Source organism: Caretta caretta, chromosome 25 (assembly GCF_965140235.1).
Source record: "Caretta caretta isolate rCarCar2 chromosome 25, rCarCar1.hap1, whole genome shotgun sequence".
In the NCBI taxonomy this organism is placed as follows: Eukaryota; Metazoa; Chordata; order Testudines; family Cheloniidae; genus Caretta; species Caretta caretta.
The window spans coordinates 8136387-8157885 of NC_134230.1; the positions used below are offsets into that span (position 1 = coordinate 8136387).

The 21499-nt window shown below is 49.0% G+C and overlaps 1 protein-coding gene across 8 annotated transcripts in view; it reads right to left on the reverse strand.

Moving 5' to 3' along the window:
- The window catches only part of TCF3 (transcription factor 3), a 120749-nt gene extending 105880 nt beyond the window's left edge, over positions 1–14869 (reverse strand). For 2 of the 8 annotated variants that reach the window (XM_048831026.2, XM_048831025.2), the window contains exons 1-3: positions 14507–14869; positions 10829–10930; positions 2216–2288 (exon numbers count right to left, since the gene is read on the reverse strand). In XM_048831026.2, coding sequence (XP_048686983.1) covers positions 2216–2288; positions 10829–10903 — 148 coding nt within the window. In that variant the 5' untranslated portion in view covers positions 10904–10930; positions 14507–14869. Of the gene's footprint in view, positions 1–2215; positions 2289–10828; positions 10931–11027; positions 11148–14506 lie in introns of those variants that run through there. The other 6 variants (XM_048831024.2, XM_048831021.2, XM_048831020.2 and 3 more) reach the window with 4 other exon arrangements.
- Positions 14870–21499: the final 6630 nt, after the last annotated feature.

The window sequence follows — 21499 nt, forward strand, 5'->3', positions numbered from 1 at the left end:
ACCGGTGTTAAATTACACCTCTCCTTTACTTTCTACCAAAACATCTCTATTTCCTTAAACCCCCCACCCGCTTTCAATATATCCTTCCCTGTCTTTTTCATTGTCAAGGTAAACTAAATAGCCCTGAAGCACTCGCACACCATACCGTGTTTGTCTTCATGGATCAAATTAAAACTTGTTGTGCTTTATAACAAATTAATACTTAAAAAAACCTAAACTTTATTTTTAAAGTATATAGAGGAAAATGTTTGTTCAAAAAACTGTTTAGAGATGGAGCTAAGTTCTGGAAGCCCCAAACGCTGCTGAAGTTCAGGGGCAGAAGAGCTGTAAGTGATGCCACGGGGACACCACTGGGCAATGTTTCTTCGTGTAGATTGAAAGTTTCCACACACAAGACTGCCAGCTCTGTCACCCAAAATCTCTCACTGCCTGGCTCCAGGAGCTCCTGAAACTCCAGGCCTCCCTCCATCCTGACATCCCAGTAGGCGACAGCGCGAGAGGTGGGAAAAGCAAGACATTTGACTGCAGTATTTTCTTGCTGAGCCATTTCCAGCAGCCTGAACAATACTCATTAACAGTTCTACCCAAGTCAATCACAGCGTATGCTGCCAGAGCTTCACCATCCCAGCGTGTTTTGGGGGTTTTCTTAAGAGCACTAGCACAGCCAGGTTTATAGGACTGGGACACTCCTACACATCTTGGGTGGGACACTCCTACACATCTTGGGTGGCTTCAGTTAATCAGTATTGGAACAGCTGAGATTTTAACCATCGACAAAGGCATCAGCATAGTTAAGGGAGAAGGAATATAGGGGTAGGAGGATAAAAGGCAACAAGACCCTCCTGCATGCCACAGACTTTATTCTATAGAGCACCCATCCCATACAACTGTAACGAATGCAACATCCCTGAGCACAGAAAGCCTGTTGCAGCCACACAGCCCCAGAGTACACCAAGTATAGTGCTGGGAGTATTTTATTTTAATACTGAATTAAGAAGCCTCTCCCAGTTAGTGCCAACATTTCAGACATGGAAAGCTGACTCCCACAAAATCATAGGACTGGAAGGGACCTAGAGAGGTCATCTAGTTCAGTCCCCTGCACTCATGGCAGGACTCAGTATTATCTAGACCATTCCTGGCAGGCGTTTGTCTAACCTGCTCTTAAAAATCTCCAATGAAGGAGATTCCACAACCTCCCTGGGCAATTTATTCTAGTGCTTCACCACCCTGACAGCTAGGAATTTTTTTCCTAATGTCCAACCTAAATCTCCCTTGCTGCAGTTTAAGCCCCACTGCTTCTTGTCCTATCCTCAGAGGTTAAGAACAACAGTTTTTTCCCCTCCTCCTTGTAACAACCTTTTATGTACTTGAAAACTGTTAAGTCCCCTCTCAATGTTCTCTTTTCCAAACTAAACAAACCCAATTTTTTCAATCTTCCTTCAACGGTCGAAAAAGTTAAGCTCCACGAGGGATTACCTAAGGTGTTTAGGAGCACAAACCCCAGTGTCTTTAAATGAACCTGCATTCCTAAATCCCCTTGATGTTTTTGAAAACTCTCCCCCATCCTCCCAAACTCAGTATTTAGGCACTTACATAAATGGCCTGATTTTCAAAATTGCCAAGCACCCAGCAGGTGTTCAGTGCTTCTGAAAACCAGGGGTCAGACCCTCAGCTGGAGGAAGTTATTCCAAGCATTTATTTAGGTCCCTAAATATTGAGATAGGAGCCTACCTTTAGGGCCAAGATTTTCAAAACTGGATGTCCAAACTACTGAAGTATACCAGCCCCAGCAGGCCCTCACTGCCATGCTACTGGAGATGAATGGGCAAGGGTGACTCAGAACGGGTACTTGTACCATCTACTGAAATAGAACAAAAGGGTCTGGGATTGTCAAAGGGGCTGAAGGGAGTCCAACACCCAAATCCCATTGGAATTCAAACTCCCTTCGGCCTCTTTGAAAGTCCCAACCAAGAGAATTAACCTTCTAGCTATTCATGGAGTTTCACCTCAGTTACACAACAGCAAAGGATTCCCGGACACGCACACACAAGGGATTATGGAATTAACATTGGTACTCAGAGCAGTAGCAGCACAATAGAACCATGAAAATACATTAAAGAGCATCCACGAAACTGACAACTCCCTTTGCTTTGGAGCTTTGGGTTTGTTTTTAACTCTGAAAAGAGGCATTAAGAAGGGGAAAAGAAGACAATACCTGATCCTCCAAACTGCGTGCTCGCTAGCGTCGTGGGTCTGTTTTTTCCATTAGCCACTGGCAGGGGGAACATCTAGAAAAACAGGAAGATGAGAGAGAGGGAGAAAGAAGAGAGATTTCAATACGTTAGCTTTGCTGTGCTGTGGTAAGGGAGGGACGAGAAAGAAATAAAAGTACGGGGAGTGCAGAAATCTTTCCAACTGCTTTCTCAGCTGGTCGATATAGTAGGGAAGAAAGAGAGTGTGTGTTCCAACTCTGAGCTGGTATCTGTCTATTCCCAAGCAAGTAAACTTTTGTGTACACAGACCTTCCAATTTCTTTTTCATGAAAAAGCAGCTTCTGGGATTTTCTCATTTGCACTGGAAAAGAGAGGTTTCCTCTTCCCACCCCTGTGCTTAGGGCTCATTATTTCTTTCCCACATTATTACAGGAGGCAAAAAAAATCTAGGAAGATCACAAGGCCACAAAGTATTTGTTCATTCCCTTATCAATAAATTAGGGTAAAGGACGTAGTACCCACTCTCCATCTAAACAGAGGTTCACCCCACTCCCTCCCACAAATTAAATTACACACGAAGACCTGGTTTATTTCCTCTTCTTTTCCCCCCCTCCTCATTTGGTGCTATCCTATATCCTAGAAAGACGTTAGGTTAGCAGCTACCATAGTGACTCGAGCTAGAGAAGACACTGATGACTAAAAGAAAAGGAGTACTTGTGGCACCTTAGAGACTAACCAATTTATTTGAGCATAAGCTTTCGTGAGCTTCAGCTCGTTTCATCGGATGCATTCTGTGGAAAGTGTAGAAGACCTTATTATATACACACAAAGTAAGATCTTCTAAACTTACCACAGTATGCATGCGATGAAGTTTAGAAGATCTTACTTTGTGTGTATATAATAAGGTCTTCTACACTTTCCACAGAATGCATCCGATGAAGCGAGCTGAAGCTCACGAAAGCTTATGCTCAAATAAATTGGTTCGTCTCTAAGGTGCCACAAGTACTCCTTTTCTTTTTGCGAATACAGACTAACACGGCTGTTACTCTGAAAACTGATGACTAAGCTACACATTTATTTGCTGCTCACCTTCAGTGCACCACAACCTTATTTACGACTCCAGAAGATTCTCCTCCCTCCTCTTCCCCCAGTCCCTCTTCTTTTGGGGGCCAAATGTGAACATCAAATAGCCATCCACTTTCCCTTTCCACCCAGAGACACTGCACCAGTGTAAATAAGCCAAGGTAGTGGACATTCTGCAAGAATCTGTAGGCAGATAAGTCTGATTCCAACATTATGTAACACATGATCAGAAAGATTAATGTGCTTTACAGTATCTGTCATTTTAGCTACCTGTTTGCTACACTGTTACTGGTACAATTTATAGCTAATCTCCCTCTGCCAGAGAGCTTCCTCAAAAATACTGCATACCTAGTCAGCTAACTTGGACAAATATTTTTAAAATAAACTGGGTGGGTTCCAAAAATTTGTTGTTTAAAAATGTATATGCACCTGCCTGCAGCAGAAAAGAAAACATTCATTGAGCTTTGGCCAGTAAAACAACTAGTGGGGAAATGCTTAGTAAATTAACATTTTAAAATGTTTTTTAATACTAAACTCAGACACTTCCACCATCAAATCATTTACGTTATTTTTAGCTTCATAATGTCTGAATAACTCAAAGTTATAATACTTTAAGGATTAAACAATTTAATAACACTTTAAGAAAGAAATGCAGCATTTCATACCCTGACATATTTGATGCTTTCTTGTGACCAGGAAGTGTTCCTTCACACAGTTGTCTGCTCAGCTTTGGTTACTAATCTCAAAAATACAGGAGTATGTGGGGGAGATTTTTCAAAGGCAGAAAGACCAATTAGCCAATCAACTTCCATTGAAAAGCCATGGAATTTGGGTGCCCAACTCCCATACATACTTGTGAAAATATGTATGTATGCGTGTGCAAGCATGGACACATCCAACTAAAAAAATATCTAAACAAAAGGCTCACAAGACACTTAGATTTTCAGTGCTAGTAAAGAAATTCCTTAGAGCAACAGCAATGTTAGTTTATATAGAGTGTTTTTGTAGCCATGCTGGTCCTAGGATATTAGAGAAACAAGGTGGATGAGGTAATATCTTCTAGGTCCAATAAAAGATATTATCCCACCCAGCCTGTCAGTTTAGAGAGAGAGATTTTTAAAATAAGGGATACTAAAATGATATTGTCAGAAATTCACTTCATTAGCCCAGTAAGACAGCAAGGGACATTGCCTTACTCCCTCCCCTGGAGACAGGAGAAATGTTACTTTAACTGAAATGGTCAGTAATCTTCATTTCTAAGAACTGCAAAGAAGCTCTCTGGGTTGTTTTTTTTTTTTTTTTTGGGGGGTGGGGGGAAGCCCTTGAATTTATTGATATCGAGCATCGATTTGTACTTAAGCCACAGTTTGCTTATTTTTCATAAAGCATTTCTGCTTAATTGCTGATGCAACAACAAAAAACCCACAAGGTTAGAGTGAAAACACCAATGGAGAAAATGTCTAGTTTTGTTCCATTGTGCAATACACATTTTCTCTTCTACTTCTGCAAAAGGGGTCTCCCCCCAGCACCACTATTTCTGGCAATCCCCAACACGCCCACACACTGAACACACATGAATGAGGGATGCCTTCCCACCTCTTACCTTCATCTTCCTTAGTCTGTTTTGAAAGATACTGTCAGTGGGAGTCTGAAGTAACCCTTTCCTGCTCTCATTACCATAGGAATCAAAGAACTATCACTCATCAAAGCAAGCCGAGACTTTAAAGCATCACAACATTTGATAAATAAGGAACTGCACACTAATGTTACTTCAATACGAATTTACAAGCCATATATTATAGATAAAATGCAGGAAAAAAATGCTTATACTGTCAACTTCTGTTTTTCCACAGTGAAGTGGGTTTAAAATCACACTGCTATGCTTCATTTAAGGGCATAGCGTAAATCAGATTAAGAGTGTCCTCTGCCTTTGTTAGTTTGTATCACTCAACAGCAAAATCTAAGTTCACCCACCCACTGTGAATTTCCTTTTTATTTTTAAATGTTACTTTAAAAATAAAATATTTAGATGGAAAAAACAGTAAGCAATGGAAGGGCCTAAGTATCAAGCTCTTCCAATTTTGTAATCGGTTCATTACTTGTTCTTTGTTGGATTTGAACAACATAGGTTTAATGGTGTTATGTAAAATCCCCCGTCTTAAATTTCTGTATACAGTATTGCACAGATGCCTTCAGGCTCTTTGACAGATGACAACTACTTAAAGGTTATCCCCACAGATATCAGTGTCATTCTTGGATCCAATAAAAAACAAATCCAAACCAAGTGGGGAAAAAAATACAGAGATGTATTTTAATGGATGGTTACATCTAAGATACCAGCAACGTTCTAAGAGGTAAGCTTATAAGTTCATTTGTCCAGTCACTTATTTTATATGTAGGGCCCTACCAAATTCAGTCATACGATTTTAAAAATAGTAAATTTCATGATTCAGCTATTTAAATCTGAAATTTCCTGGTATTGTAATTGTAGGGGTCCTGACACAAAAAGGAGTGGGGGGGGGGGGGGGGTTGTCCGCAAGGCTATTGTAGGGGAGGCTGCAGTACTGTTACCATTACTTCTGCACTGCTGCTGTCAGCAGCGCTGCCTTCAGAGCCGAGCAGCGGGAGAGTGGCAGCTGCTTGCCAGGAGCCCAGCTCAGAGCTGCGCCCTCAGTCAGCACCCGACACTCTCCGGCCACCCAGTTCTGAAGGCAGCAGTGCAGAAATAAGGGTGGCATGTTAGGGTATTGCCACCCTTACTTCGGCGCTGCTGCTGGCAGGGCGCTGCCTTCAGAGCTGGGCACCTGGTCAACAGCCCCCGCTCTCTGGCCACCCAGCTCTGAAATCAGCACAGAAGTAAGGATGTTAACCTTGCGATCCCCCTGCAACTCCCTTTTGGGTCAGGACCCCCAGTTGGAGAAACCCTGGTCTCCCGCATGAAATCTGTAGAGTATAGGGTAAAAGCAAACAAAAGGCCAGATTTCATGGTGGGAGACGAGATGTCACGGTCCGTGACGTGTTTTTCATGGCTGTGAATTTGATAGGGCCCTATTTATATGTTTATTAGCTGACAGATTTCAGTGATTTTACAGCCATTGCAGCCTATGGAGTTAATATATATTTTGAAAAATCAATACATTTCTTTTAGGAACACTTTACCCAGACTTAATTTATTTTAAGTGAATTTTTCACCTGCTCAGACTATAACAAAGCAGCCATTAGTTATGTAGCTGCTACTCATGCATACTAAGTCCATTAAAAATATTCTATTTACTGCTATTAAAGAGCAATTCATTATGACATAGCAGGCCTTTAGTTCATAAGGTAAGTCTCAAATTAATAAAAAAGTTAAACCTGAAAGCTATTTTGGAGCACATAAAATATCCAACCATTAACTTCTTTTCTATTAGGAGGGAATAGAGGGGATTCCACTTAACAAAATTAGCAAAGGCATAAGTGTTGTTTTAAGCAAAATCCTCCCAATTAAGGCTTTGTTTGCCTACTTAAACGTAAAGTGAACTTTATTACAATTCTATTCTAAACAAAAAGGAGTTTTTATCATGGAAATGCAGGCACCCTGCCTTCGCTACAGTGAGACATATGGCACTGCTTTAACAACACTTAGTGTTTTAACTTTAGGAAGTAGTTGAAGCTAAGTTTTAAGGAGCTCCAGACAAAAAAGTCTGTCCATGCAAAACTAGCCAGGTAATTGTTACTCAGCTTTAGGAAGGTTGGACACAACTCTGCCTTGCACACAAAGTTTTACTCCTCATGGGGTGGCTGAATCCATGTGGTTCAGCATTTAATACAGAGTGCTCTCTTCCAGATGGAATTGTTTTTACGGTCTATGGTAAAGTCCTGTCCACACAGCAACTTACGACATATAGTACTTGGTATCCGCACACCATATGGTTAATACTCTATTAACAGTGGCAGCTAACAGCATTTCACCCTGCCAGAGGCTTAGACTGGCACTCAGCCGCCTCCACATATCTGGTTTGGCACACTTCTGCAGCACAGACAAGACCCCTAACCATGCCTGTGTAATTGTTTGGCTGCTGCTTCTTTGTCCCAGCTCTCATCGCGCTACGACACCCCAGACTACGCCACACCAGAGGCTTGGTTCTTCCGCCGCTCTGCGTGTGCGCCCTCAAGGACTATTTCCCTACTAAGGCATCATGGGATAGTTTCCCAAATTTTCCCAGAATGCCCTGAGACAAGTGCAGTTAGGCAGCATGGAGATCCATGGACACACACAGTTGTGACGGCTGCTTGTCTGAATAAAGCTGGATGGCGTGAACAACAGCAAGTTAAAGTGACAAGCCACAAGCTAGATTACAAAAGTCCTGGCTGTGACTGCAGCCTAACTATGGCTGAAGCCCCTTCTGAAGAGGGCAAGTACATGAAGCCTCAGAAATGCCAAGCCACAAGTTGAACTATCATTAAAATTATAGTCTAATAAGGAAAATTAAATTTAATACTTTGAACCAATACTCAAAATTTTTCTGGGATGCCTTCTCCCAGATTTGTGATTCCCTTCTGGCCCGCTGCCACGAATGCAGCGGTAAAAGCAAGCTTACAAATTCACTTGCATTTTGAGGCACTGAGCTCAGAGGCACTTGTAAAGAACTCTGATCTGCACACCCCAAAGCAGTGAGTCTACAGGCCTGCGAGTTTGGCCTGGAGTTGTAACTTCAGACCACTTAAATAGACATTACAACACTCTTTGCTTTTCACCGTTTACTGGCAAGTTACTTTGGTAGAAAGCTTTGGATGGGTGTTTTTACAGTTTAATACATACCTAATTTTCTCTCTTTTTTTTTTGGTGGTCTAAATCCCTCTCCCCAGGATAGGAGAGTTTACCTTATTTACAGTATTTTTCACAGACTAGGCTGCCTCATATACACAACCATTAGTGTCAGGACAGAAAATTCACCCAATTGGGTGGCAAACACAGCTCAGAGCTGGTCCAGAAATCGCTTCTTTCCTAGAAAAACGGATTGAAAGCACTGGTCTAAACAGATGCTGCTGAACCACAAAGTCCTGGCCTCAATAGTTTTCACTCCTTTATCCTACTCTGACACAGATCACTGGGACACCTTTTCATTCCTGCTTATTCAGAGATGAAGGAGGGGAAAAAAAACCCCAAGAGATCCAGACCATGAGACAAATAAGTTACATTCCAGTTACAAGACATGTGAGCACCCTGCAATACTCCAAAGATTTAACTATGTAACTTCTATAGTACACTTAACAAGTATCAATACGAACATTATCTACTAGCTAGTGAGTTTTATGTTATTGTAGGTTTTTAAATTCTCATTCTTAGTGGGATATTTATTTTTAGAGACCTCTTTAGGCAAAAAAGTATGTTCATGTCTGAGTGCGGATGGACACAACAGGCCCAATTCCAAAACTCACTAACCGATTCCCACTGACTTGACAATGCAGGATCAGGCCTAATTTGTTATGGAGATAACCCATTCCCAGAAACAGAGTTATGCAGGAAACTGTCTCAGGCCCCAATCCTGCAAGCCACAGACCCTAGTGCTCACATGGAGCCCCACTGACATCAAAAGGTCTGCACGCCTGCAGCTACCTATTCAAGTGTCATACGGACACAATGCTCCAAATTCCAGTCTCACACTGGATTGGCTCTGGTACAGTGATTTCAACAGTTACATATTTGCACTAATTTAAGAGAACAGGAATTTTACCCAATTTATTAAATCTTAGCTCCATATCAAAGTCTGGGCCCAGGGAGAGTTTTAGAATACAAAAGGGAAATGTGTTATTATAATGGCCCCAAACAATTACAGGAGTTGCAAATAAGGATATTTTCAAATTTGCTATAAACTAAGTTGCAAATAGTGGTTGGGAATTCTTTTTGGAAAGGAAGGAAGAGAAATAAGAAACTGTCCAATCTTGAACTAGATTATGGATATTGCAGTTCAAAACGTGGATCTCTCATACATACAAGCGAGCAGTGAATTCCAGTACACCTGCCAAAGGGAACAGAGACCTCTAAAGTGAGGGAGAAAAGAAGTTGCTCACCCTTCCCCAATGAACCCTGAACATATTTGTATTTTTGAGGTATAGCGTCGTCACAGCTCCCCTAGCAACTGTAAAAGATATTACCGTTACTTTTTGATTAGATCAACCTCCCATCAGCTGTAGGTGGCTGAGAGAAGTTCATCTTGTCCCACCACCGTGGGAATTCTCGTACAGGTTAAGAAGAGAACACGTCGTAAGACTACATGTGGATACATAGGATGCCTGTGCAATTTGGAGCTTCTTACTGATTTCTTAGAATAGAGCTAACTTGCAGCAGTTTTCTTATCTATGTTGTATCTTTGTGCTGGGATCCAGAAGAGATGCAGTGTGTTAACACAGATTATAAAGGAAATAAGGGGCAAGGAATTGTTACCATGCTCCCTTGTTTTGTACCCCAACGGGAAGAAAAATCAACACAAAGGCATCACTGACAAATAACTAAGTATACTCAGAACAACCCAGAAGAATAAGGTCTTCATTGCTATTTAACGGTTATTCCTTTCCGTGGAGCTGTGTTTTTCCAATTTGTATGGTAGGTTTGCTTATCTACAAAGCAAGACATGCCATGTGTCATTAGGGTACAGCACATGACAGAGGAACAAAGCTGGAGTTCACGTTCAAAACAGTAACTTTTTCTTTCCACAGGTCACCCACCAATTACCATCAAACATCACATATAGGCCCTGATCCTGCAAACACTTACACATGCACTTGTCTTTACACACCTGAGCAGTACCACTAACTTCAATGGCACAATTCCCATGTGTAAAGCTAAGCATATTTGTGTATTTACAGGGTTGCAGCCTTTGTTTGCTACTACTAAAAGTGACCCCAAAAGAGCACATACATTCTCTGGGTAACTTCTTAGCCACGATTACTTTATTTTTAATGACAGCCTCAAAATTTTACTGTAGAGCTTTGAGGAGTTTTTTGGGCGAGGAATAGGGGTACAGGAGTACCTAATCTCTGTGAAAATATATATAGAACTGCTCCACAAAATTGCAAACTGACATAGAATAATCTGGAAGGACACGTATTTAACAATTTGGATCTGGGAACAGGAAAAACACAACCTGATGAATTAACTGTTAAGCAAAGTCACATCCTTGCATCAGTTACATAGCCAAAGCTTCAGAGGTCATATCCAGCACATTTTGCTATGAGCATTTAAACAGAACAGACTAATATTTTCTGCTTCCACAGAACTTCCCCACCCAAAGATCACCATGTGCTCACTGCAAGGAAAGTCTTTACTCCATGCTGACCAGGGTCCCCCATTGCTTAACTTGAAGGGGGAAAAGAAAAAGAAAAAAGAATCAAGCTGCAGTGCACAAAACGTATCTGAAACCCATCATCTCCAATTTACCTCACTTTTCAGGCTCACATTCTCCCCCGCCCATTCTTCTAGATCTCAGGAACACTGGAAACAAATGAAGCTACTGTCCCTTTAAAGGCCCCCCTCAAAGGAGCTTGCTTACCATACTGAAGTCCAGCAGGTCACTGAGTTCTTTGTCTGTCCCAACTGCAGCCATTCTCTGCTGCTGCTGATTCATACTCCCACAGACTCAACAGTGGCAGTCCTAAAGAAAACCATGGGGGAGGGGAAGAGATATTTTAATGACTAGCGCAAACTACCCACCCCACTGATGAATATTTAAAAAAAAAAAAATCCCTTACAAATGCCCAGCTTCCAACTTCTGCACCTCAGAACACAGTGAAAGTCCTCGCATGGCACCCAGAGGCAAGAACAAGCCTTCTATTGACCAGACACACTTGTATGTTTGTTTTTTGCTGCCAATTCCACTAATTCAGACCAATTCTGTTGCTCCTGGCATGCAGCAAATGAAAAAAAAAGTCAGCTCATTTATCAAAGGGTTCAGGCAAGTTATCATTCAGGCTCTTGGCAGGTTTGGGCTTTTTACCCCCTCTGTTTGTGGGAGTTCCCCTCCCACTTGTTTTTGTCTATTTCTCTTTAAAGTTTAAAAAGGGCCTGATTTCATGCCCTCCCCCACTCCAGGGTGCAGAGCTCCCATTTTATTTTGATTGGAGCTATGGCTGCTTGGCAACTCAAAATCTAGCCCTTAGGTAACAAGAATTACCTACCAAAAAGGCAATAAACTCCTCACAAAAGATGGAGAAAATAAAGTTAAATAATAATTATTTTCACCTTCAAAGAGGTTTCCAAAAATAAAACCCTTAAAACAATCTTGCAAAGTAGGTAAATACTGTTCTGACCAATTTTACAGATTGTTTTTTAAAGGAAGATAGCCAGAGAGATCAAACCAGAAATGGAGGCAGGGGATGGGATAAAGAATTCAGTCTTCTTCCTCTTTAAAACTCAGTTATAGCTATCAAGTGCAGCTAGACAATAATTTAACTCATTCATCACAAGTTTAATATTTTTATACACATACAAAACTCTGTATTCCAAAATATTCCGAGGAAGCACTAGCTCATCCATTACATTTCAGTGAGGTTTAAAAAATAAATATGCTGAAATCGATCCAGCACATACAAGACCTCTGCCACTATTAAAAAAAAAAAAAGCCAAGGGATTTTTGTTTTTTTAAAACCTGTCTTTGTGTCATCAGTGCATCCGGCAATTATTTTTAAAGCAACTTTGAAAAACATTATTCTCCCTTTCCCTCTGCCCAGTGGGTACTGAAAGAACAGCCCTCCTCAGGCAAGGAGTCCCCAGAGAAGCAAGTCAAAAACAAGACCTGGAGGGCTGGGTGTGAAGGGGTCCTGCTCAATCAAACCCCAAAACCCAACTCTCACCTAAGAAGCTCCAGACAACTGCAATTCTCAGAGGGGGCTGGGAGCAACAGACAGGGTTTTATTAAGTTCGCAGAGGCAACTTATACAATATGCCCACCAAAAGAAATGAAATCTGTACTTTTAAAACCCTCCTAGCCTTTAAAAAGAAAAGCCAGTGTCCTGTAAAGCAAAAGCCCTGCCCTGATCATGTAACAGAGGGAAGGCTGGGGCTGTTTTTGTTTGCTTTGGTTTTGTTTTTAAAAAAAAAAAAAAACAACAGAACTTGAATGTGTGAGAACGACCAAAAGTGTGCATCGTGCAAAACGTTTTTAATGGCTTTTTCAGGGCTGAGCCATGAGCGTTGGGGGAAGGGAAGAGGGGCTAACAAGTGAACAGGATTCGTGTTTCCCTCCCCCAACCTCCAACCAGCAGCCAGTGCAAACTGCAGGCGGGCGGCGGGGAGGGAGGGAGGGAGGGGGGGGCCCTCTGCCTTTGAAGCAAATGGAGCTGCTGGAGAGTGTTATTTTTCAATCTGAAATCATTCACAGCAGTTTTCCCGCTGCATGCCAGCGGAGAAGCCCTTTTCCCGAGTTAACACACAGCAGATGTTCCCCTATTACCCCTCGCCCCACGCACTTCAACCTGAGACTTTCGAGTTTCTTCCACCACAGCCGAGGTGCACCTTATTGCCTTTGGACAAAGGCTCCTCCACCCCCAGCTCTCGCTCCTCTCCTCCCCCACCCCCTCCCTCCCTCCCTCCCTCCCCAAAAGCGCTTTCCCAAACTCCAGACAGGGCCTACCAAGCGCCTGCTGCTCGCCCGCAATGCAACACGCAGAGGCCGCCCGCCCCGACCCCGGCCCCGGCCCCCCACGCACACGGCCCCCCGGGAGGGCGAGGGCAGAAAGGGGCACGAAGGGGAGCGCTGCCTTCCCCGCTGCACTTCCAAGCAAAAGTTTGCCAACTGCAGGCGCGCGCATTCCGACGGCAGGATAAACAAAACCCCGCGGCAGGCAGCGGGGGCCCTGCACGGTCCACAGCGGCCTGTGGAGATGGACCAAAGATTTAATGCGAAGATTCACTCTATGCCCCCCCCCCCCGCACACACACACACACACACACACACAACTTTCCCATCGTGGTTTGGGGCGGGAGGGGGAGGTCGTGTTCTCACTCCAAGCTCTTTAAACTTGGCTGGGAGAGGGGAACAATGAACCTTCTTCCAGCCAGCTGCTCTGCCAGACCCTCGTTTCCACAATACCCCCCCCCCCCGAATTTAAACACGAAAAATGCACCAGAGCCTAGAGAGTTATTCCACTTACTACCACCCCCCCCCCCCAAAAAAAAACTTTTATCCTTTGCTAGGTAAACACCCTACAGAGCCAGGAGGAAGTTTGCAGCAGTCCAGCTGGAGGGGAGGGGGGATTGTGGCCACTGGAAAGCAGCCCCCCCACCCCACCCCACTTCTGCCAGGCCCTTCACTCACCCAGCCACGCTGGGCTGAAGTTCACAACAGCTCTTGAGCGAGGGGGAACAATAAGCCCGTGGGTAGCAGCGGCCTTTAGAGGGGTGGGGATGGGATGGGATTGGAGAGGAGCCCCCCCCCCCCCGAAGCCAGCTCCACGCACGACCCCCGCACCCCACATACCCTCAATACAAATCTAGCCTGCAGCCCCAGGATGGGGTCAATCCGCTCCGTGCAACAGCAGCCTGGAAGAGGGGTGTCGTCGCCCCCCAAACCAAACAGTCCCCTCGACAGGGCCCACGGGGCTTTGTTCCCCCCCCCCAAAAAAACTCGGCCAGTTGCCTCCCGACCAGGGGGACCTGGAAATGGGGCGGGGAAAATTAAGGCAGAAAAAAAAAAGGGGGGGAGGCAGTGAACTCCCCCCGCCCCAAAACCAGCTTTTCCCGTGAGGCTGCCTAGAAGGATCCGAGACGAAGTTCCAGCAATTCGGGGGGGGGGGGGGCGCACACACGCTAAGCTCCATGGACACAGACCGGGGGGGGGCAGAAAGGAACCGCCCCCCCCCCAGAGCGGAGCCGAAGTTTGCATGAGTCCCGGCGCGTGTGTGGAGCAGGGACAATAAGCTCCATGCAGCAGGGACCCGGGGTGGTGGGGGGGGGGAGAGAGAGATAGGAAGAGCCCCCCCCATATACCAACCCTCTAAATCCGCCCCACCAGGCAGGCGACGCGCCCGCTCCCCCCCCCCAGAAAGGGGGGTTTTGCACTTCGGAGGAGGGGGGCTCCCTACCGCAGAGGCCGGGGGGGGGGACGCGCCCCCCCCCCACGGCTGAAGTTTGCAGCAGTTCTGCTGGGGGCGGCCGCGCACCGAACTCCCCGCAGCAGGGGCCGGGCGGGGGGGGGCACCCCAAATCCCCCCCCTCCCCCCAGGATTTTTACCTGCTCAGGAAGAAGCGCATCCGAGGGGGGAGGGGAATGGAGCCCCCCCCAGGCGCTGCCGCCGCCGCCGCCGCCGGCGGCCCCCGGACAAAGCGGCTGCTGCCCCCGCGCCGGCTGCCTGGGGCCCGCGGCGCCCCGCTCCCGTCCCGCCCGGAGCCCGCCGCGGGCTCTATTGTTCTCGCCCGGCGGCCGGCGGACGCGCTCGCTCCGCATGGGCCGCGCGGCTCCTAGCGCCGCTGCCGCTGCTGCTGCTGCCGCCGGCTCCTCATCGTCCCCCCGCGGCGCGGGCGGCTGCTGGCGCTGGGGCGGCCGCGGACCTGGGAGCCCCCCCGCCCCGCCTGCACATCGGGGCTGCCGCTGCTGCTGCCGCTGCGGGTGCGGGTGCCGGGCGCCGCCTCCCCCCGCCGTATCCTTCCGCCGCGGGCCAGCTGCGCCGCGCGGGGGGGGGGGGCGGGGCGAGGCGGGGCGAGGGGTAGCCCCGCTCCTCTCCGCTCCCCGCGGCCGGCGCCGGGCCCGGAGCCCCGCCGTCACCCCTCCCCCTCCTGCCTTCTGTTCCTGCCCCCCTCCTACCCTGCCAACCCCCCCCCCGCCTTCTATTCCTGCCCCCTTCCAACTCCCCCTCCTACCAACGCCCCCTCCCGCCCCCTATCAAACCCCCCTCCTGTCCCTTCTCTCCTGCCCCCCCCCTTCCTGCCCCCTTTCTTCTATTCCTGCCCCTTCTCTCCTGCCCTCTACCCAACCCCTCCTCCGGCCCCTTGCCCCCCTTCTTCTATTCCTGCCCCCTCCCCCAACCCCTCCCCTTCTCTCTGCCCGCCACCCCTACCAAATCCCCCCTCCTGCCCCCTGCCAATCCCCCCTCCTGCCCCCTCAAACTCCTCCCCCTCCTCTCCTGCTCCCTTTTTTCTATTCCTGCTCCTACCAACCCCCCCCCCGCCCCTTCTCTCCTGCCCCCTTTCTTCTATTCCTGGCCCCTACCAAACCCCTCCTGCCCCCTCTCTCCTGCCCCCTACCAAACCCCCCCGCCCCTTCTTTCCTGCCCCCCTACCAAACCCCCCTGCCCCTTCTCTCCTGCTCCTTTCTTCTATTCTTGCCCCCACCAAACCCCTCCTGCCCCTTCTCTCTTGCCCCCTTCTATTCCTGCCCCCTGCCAAACCCCTCCTGCCCCTGCCTTCTATTCCTGCCCTCTGCCCCTCCCCTTCCTCTTCTCCTGCCCCCTTTCTTCTATTCCTACCCCGCTCCTGCCCCTCCCCCCTTTTTTCTATTCCTTCCTTTTCTGCCCCTCGCCCTCGCTCTCCTTTCTTCTATTCCTGCCCTCTGCCCCTCCCCCTTCCTCCCCCTTCCTCTTCTGCCCTCTGCCCCTCCCCCTTTCTTCTATTCCTGCCCCCTTCCCCCCTCCTGTTCCTTGCCCTTTGCCTCCTGCCCACGTCCTGCCCTTCTCCCCTCTTCCTCTCCTCCTGCCCCTTCTCTCCTGCCCCCTGTCCCCCCTTCTTCTATTCCTGCCCCTTCTCTCCTCCCCCCTTCTATTCCTGCCCCCTGCTCTTTCCCCTTTCGTTTCTTTCCATCTCCTCTCCTGTCTCCCTCTTCTTTTCTACCCTGTTCTTTTCCCCGCTTTTCTATCCCTTTTCCTGTCCCTTTCTGTTCTCGCCCCCCCACACCCTCCTGCCCTTTTTCTCTTTCTTTCCTCCCTCTTCTCTAGTTTCCTCTCTTCTTTTTCTCTCTTTCCATTTGCCCGCCATACACGCTTTAGGGTTTGTACAAATTATGCCCCCCCTCGCACTCAGAGATGCCCCCCCCCGTGGGAGTTTTGTAACTTTTCACTTGTGGGGCAGCAGCTAGGGGAAAGGTGGGGGGTGAGTTGGGGAAAGCGGAGTGTCCCTTGGGGGCAGGGGCAAAGAGAGTGGAGGGGTTGGGGAAATGGGGGGCCGTGAGACGTTGGAAGGAGGAGAGGCTGGGAGGGGTTTGGGGGGCTGCTGAGAGTAGCCACAGGTGAAGGGAGAAGGCGGCTGGTTTGGACAGCGGGATTTGGGGGATGGGGAGGAGCAGACTGAGGGAAGGGATGCTAGGGAGGGGTGAAAGAAGGGGGGGCTGCTGTGGGGGGAAGGGATGGAGGACGGCTGGGGAGGAGACTGGGAAAAGCTGGGGGGAAGGGAGGGATGCAGGGGTGGGTGGAGGGAGGGTGGCATGAGGGGGTAAGGATGGGGGAAGGGAGGAGAGGGGGCAGGGATGCAAGGAGGGGGGTTGGGGGAAGGATGGTTGAGGCACTGGACTGGGAGCCAGGAGAGCAGGGCTCAGTGGTTGGCTCTGCTACAGATTTCCTTGGTGGCCCTGGGCCTGTGCCTTGACCTGGCTGCACCTCTGTGCCCCTCGCTGGCAGCCACCCTGCCCCTCCAGGGGGGTGTGAGGGGCCCAGATACCAGGGTGATGGGAGCCCAGATACCAGGGGGGGAGCACAGGAGCTTGGAGGGGGGGAGGAGCAAAGGGGGCGGGGCTAGGAGGAGCAGAGCGTGGGTGGGTGGGGCTAGGAGGAGCAGAGGGGGACTATGTTTCCTGGCGGAGGGGGACGCGGAGCGGAGAGTGTCGGCACAGGCAGGGGGCGGTGGCAGCAACATGACGAAATGGGAGCACCGGGAGATGGAATGATAAGGCCGCAGGGCATCGTCCAACGGGAGGGCCAAGCGGCCGCGAGTGGCAGGCGACTCGGCCAACCAGAGTCCGGCCCCGCCCCCTGCAAGCCCGTCGCTCACAGAGCAGGGAGGCTGGACTGTGCGAAGCCAGAGGCAGCTGCTTTGGGCTTTGCTTTGCGTCTGCCGCCCGCACCCTCCCTGCTCTGCCAGGGGCTCCCCCAGCAGCGGGGTCAGGCGGAGGCCTGGGTGGGTCTGCTGGGGGCCGCCTGGGGGAAGCTGACCTCCTTGCTTTGTTCAGTTAAGAAATGGGGATGTTGCTGCGATTGCAGAGTCCCTTGCACCGTCCTTTGCCGCACCCGGTCTGCAGCGGGGCATGGGCAGCCGAGCCATGCCTGGGGGCGACGGGGGGCTCTAGTTTGGGGGGCGGGAGATAAAGTTAGGTTTGCAGTTTAGTCCTAGAGGCGGGAGGGGCTGAACCCTCCAGTCCCCTGGATCCAGAGCTCTGGGGAAGCCTGGATCATTCCCCTGCAAGGGACATGCTTGGAAGAGACCTGGTGCCTGGCCCAAACCACATGGTTACTTATTTATTTGTATCATGGTAGCACCCTGGGGCCCTAATCCTAGGCCAGGACTCCATTGTGCTTACAGAGAGCACAAAAGGATGGCCTGGATACCAAGATGCTGAAAATCCAAGACAAGAGACGGATGGATAGAGACAGATGGGGGGAGGTTACAACAGTGAATCGAATCACTGGATCCAAACTTTAGGGACGTTCAGAACCAGATCTGAGCTTTGGGGCTGGCCCATCTTTCTTGGGCTGCGGCACCCATCCCCTCCCATAAACTCCTTCACCCTGGCTCTGAATAGTCCCAGACATTGAGGGACCTTGACTGAGCATGTTTGGGACATCCTGTGATGTAGACTGAGACACCTACATTGCACCAGAGGGGCTGGGTGGTTCTGTTAGTCCAGCACCTGGCGCAGTGGGGTCCTGGTCTATGACTGAGGTGCTTATTGCAGTAAAACTAACGATACTTTGAGATATTTCCAATCCCTGTTTTTAACTCGACACCTCTTGATTTCGCTCTCCTTTAATTTCCTGTTTGAACTTTGTAATGATGCTGTAACATTTAACAGGCCTTTGGAGATGCTCCTTGTATCAAAGATGTTGATAAAAAAAATTGCAGTCCTCTTGTTCGATTTGCCACATACTGTGAATGGATGGGCTCTGGAAGGCCATTGCACTCTGACCCAATTTGTTCCTAGACTGTTGTTTTAATAAAATAATTAGGTTTGGGGAGTGGTCTTTATCTTGTGCTTCATCTTTAGCTTATGGGGCTTGAACAGTCAGTAGCTACAGTTGCCCTTTCTGTTCTGGGATGGGAGTTAAAGGGTGAAGTTATGGCTGATGGGACTGGACACGTTCCACCTGTCAAATCTAGATCTAGGAGTGTGTCTTAGGGCGTCTCTAAACACAGAAGTTGCACCAGTGTAACTAAAGGTCTGATGTTAAACTAGTGCACTAGGAGGATGTGATGTTCTTACTGTGGTTTGAATTGACACGATCCAGGTTTAAATCACATGTAAGAATGTCCACACACAAAGAGGAACAGGTATAACTTTCCTCCTTCGGTTAAGTGGGTGCAAATGTGCGAAGGTCAGCCATTTGTGTGTGTTACCCGCATCTCTCCGAGCAGTTGCTCTCTTCTTGTGATTTTTAGGTCATTCTCCGATGCTCCAGAAGTTGGGAATTCAGTGAACGATTTTAAAGATCATGTTGGCGTCTTCGTGAGTATCAGAATATGTAACCATGCCCATTATTGGCGAGCACTTCCACTTTTGGCAGCAGCATCGGTCTTTCCCAGTGACTCTGGGCAACACAGCAATCGGCAGTTCCTGTAGATACTTCCAGGCAGGCTGAAAACTTTGCAGGTGGGATAGGCAGGGGGTGTTGTTGCCTTTTGAAATACCACAGAGTGTCCTTCTGATACAATGCTGGCTGGCTGTGTATAACCAGAACCCGCTCCTTTGGGTCTGGTGTCATTCCTCCTTGCATCAGGTCATGTATCTAACCAGAACAGTAAACAGCTGGGGCAAGGACTCAGTGAAGGACTCATGCCTGTAGCACGGGGTACCACAGTGAAATAGCAAGAATGTCGGTGGGCACAAAAACTAGGTCTGAAACTTACATATGGCTGTTGTGGGTGGGGGAAGTGGGTTTATCTAATCTTACAAAGTCTACACCAGTGTCAGAGGGAGGAGAAGAACTGGAGGTGGATTCCTGTGTCCTGGAATGGACTCTGGGTGAAGAAGATTCAAAAATGGAAGAGACGCTGGGCACAGCCGCTCATTGCTGGTAGCCAGCCAGCATGAAATGTGTGTACACCTAGCACCGTGGCTCTCCCTGGTCTCACTTGTAGAGGCGGTGGTTCTCCATTTCCAGCCAGAAGGCTTGGTTGGTTTCCCCATTATCCTGCAGGAACTGTGTTCTGCTTTAGGGCTGTTGTGAGAGTTGTTTGTTTGGTTCCCCCCACTGTACCCAGCACTTGCCCCTCTTTTGCCACTAGCCATCACCTAAAACTTAAAGGCACTTTGAAGGGGAAGGAAACTGTGTCCATTTAAACGGACTTGTTGAAAAATTCTGCCTTGAATATACATTAGCGCTTGGCCGGCGGGGGGGTGTCTGTGATGGATTCTGGTTTTGTCCCTATTTAATGACCATGGCTGGGAAATCAGCGGCCAGCTGCTGGGGTATCTGCCCCAGAGCAAACATCCAGTGCACCCAAGGTGAACTGTGATAAGCCGTGATTTGAGCTGGTGCCAATCACACCCCCATCCCTGGAAGCAGGGGTGAAGTGTACAGGTGCAAACAGCGGCTTGGCTTGCCTGTACCAGGGGTTTGCTCACGGATTGCTCCAGCCAGGGCAAACCAGGCCAGCCCTGGGCTGTGATAGTAACCTCAGCCCTTCAGGGGCGGCCGGTGAGTGGAGGTCTGCAACGTGCTGCGAGGGGCCAGCCCCCTTCTGCACCAAGCGCATCCCGCTTCGCTCGCCCTGGGAAGCCGTGTGGACCGTGCGATCCCGTTTCTCCCCGCGGTTTACCTGGCGCCGCTGCACCCCTCGGCCAGCTCGGCGCTGTTTTCCTCCTCGGCCTCCCCTTCCCTCCCTCCCTCCCCACTTTCTTGTCCCGCCTCAACGGCTCCTTTCCTCGGGAGGCCCCGGGTGGCAACCAGAAAATCAATCTGGCTGGCTGGCTGGGGCTGATTCATAGACCCGGGGTGGAGAGAGAGGGAGAGAAAGAAAGAAAGGAAAAGTGTGGGATGACTTCAGGGAACAGAGCGGGGGGGGGAGGGGCGCGGCAGCAGGGAACATTTTGTGAAGGCTGCTGCATCCCTTTCCCAAGCCTTGTTTACCTGCCGGGGGAGCCTGGGGGGGGCTTGCACTTTTCACGAGTGCCCTGCAAAAGCTAAAGCACCAGGATTCCCAGCCCACTCCCCCTCTCTCTCCTACGCCTGAAAGCTCCCTGGGCCAGGCCAAAGGGAAACCCAATGGGGCAAATCCCTGGAAGTTTTGCCTATGTGAGGACTGGGGCGGGGGGAGGGAGAGCTCAGGGGTTTGAGCATTGGCCTGCTAAACCCAGGGTTGTGAGTTCAATCCTTGAGGGGGCCATTTAGGGATCTGGGGCAAAAATTGGGGATTGGTCCTGCTTTGAGCAGGGGGCTGGACTAGGTGACCTGCTGAGGTCCCTTCCAATCCTGATAGTCTATGATTCTATGACTGCGGCGTTAGACCAAATCCATCTCGGGGTAACTCCACTGCCCCGGGCAGGGTTACAGGAGGGATCAGTACGGCCCTGGCTCCTTAATCCTTAGGGACAGGTTTCAGAGTAGCATCCGTGTTAGTCTGTATTCGCAAAAAGAACAGGAGGACTTGTGGCACCTTAGAGACTAACCAATTTATTTGAGCATAAGCTTTCGTGAGCTACAGCTCACTTCATCCCTAGTGGGGCAGACCCTCAGCTGTGTAGGTGATGCTAGCTCTGGGCCAGGATATTGGGAACCCTAAGGAGTGGAGACCTAATTGGATCCTCTTGGAGCAGTCTTTCTCAGGGCGCACGTGCGGGGGGGAGGCGGTGTCCCCCACCCTTTTTGCAGCATGATGTGATCAGAGGTGCTTTGAATGTTTCTTGTGCACATGCAGCCCTGCCGAAACTTATGCACAATATTAGAAACATCCTCCTCCTATGACTTTAAAATGATCCCTGTAACAACACCCTCCTTGCAGTGTCACTGGTGCCTGTTACCCTCTTCTGTCCTGTTGGAATATCCCATTTTAGTGCCTGCTGGGCACGGAGACTCGGGTGAGGACC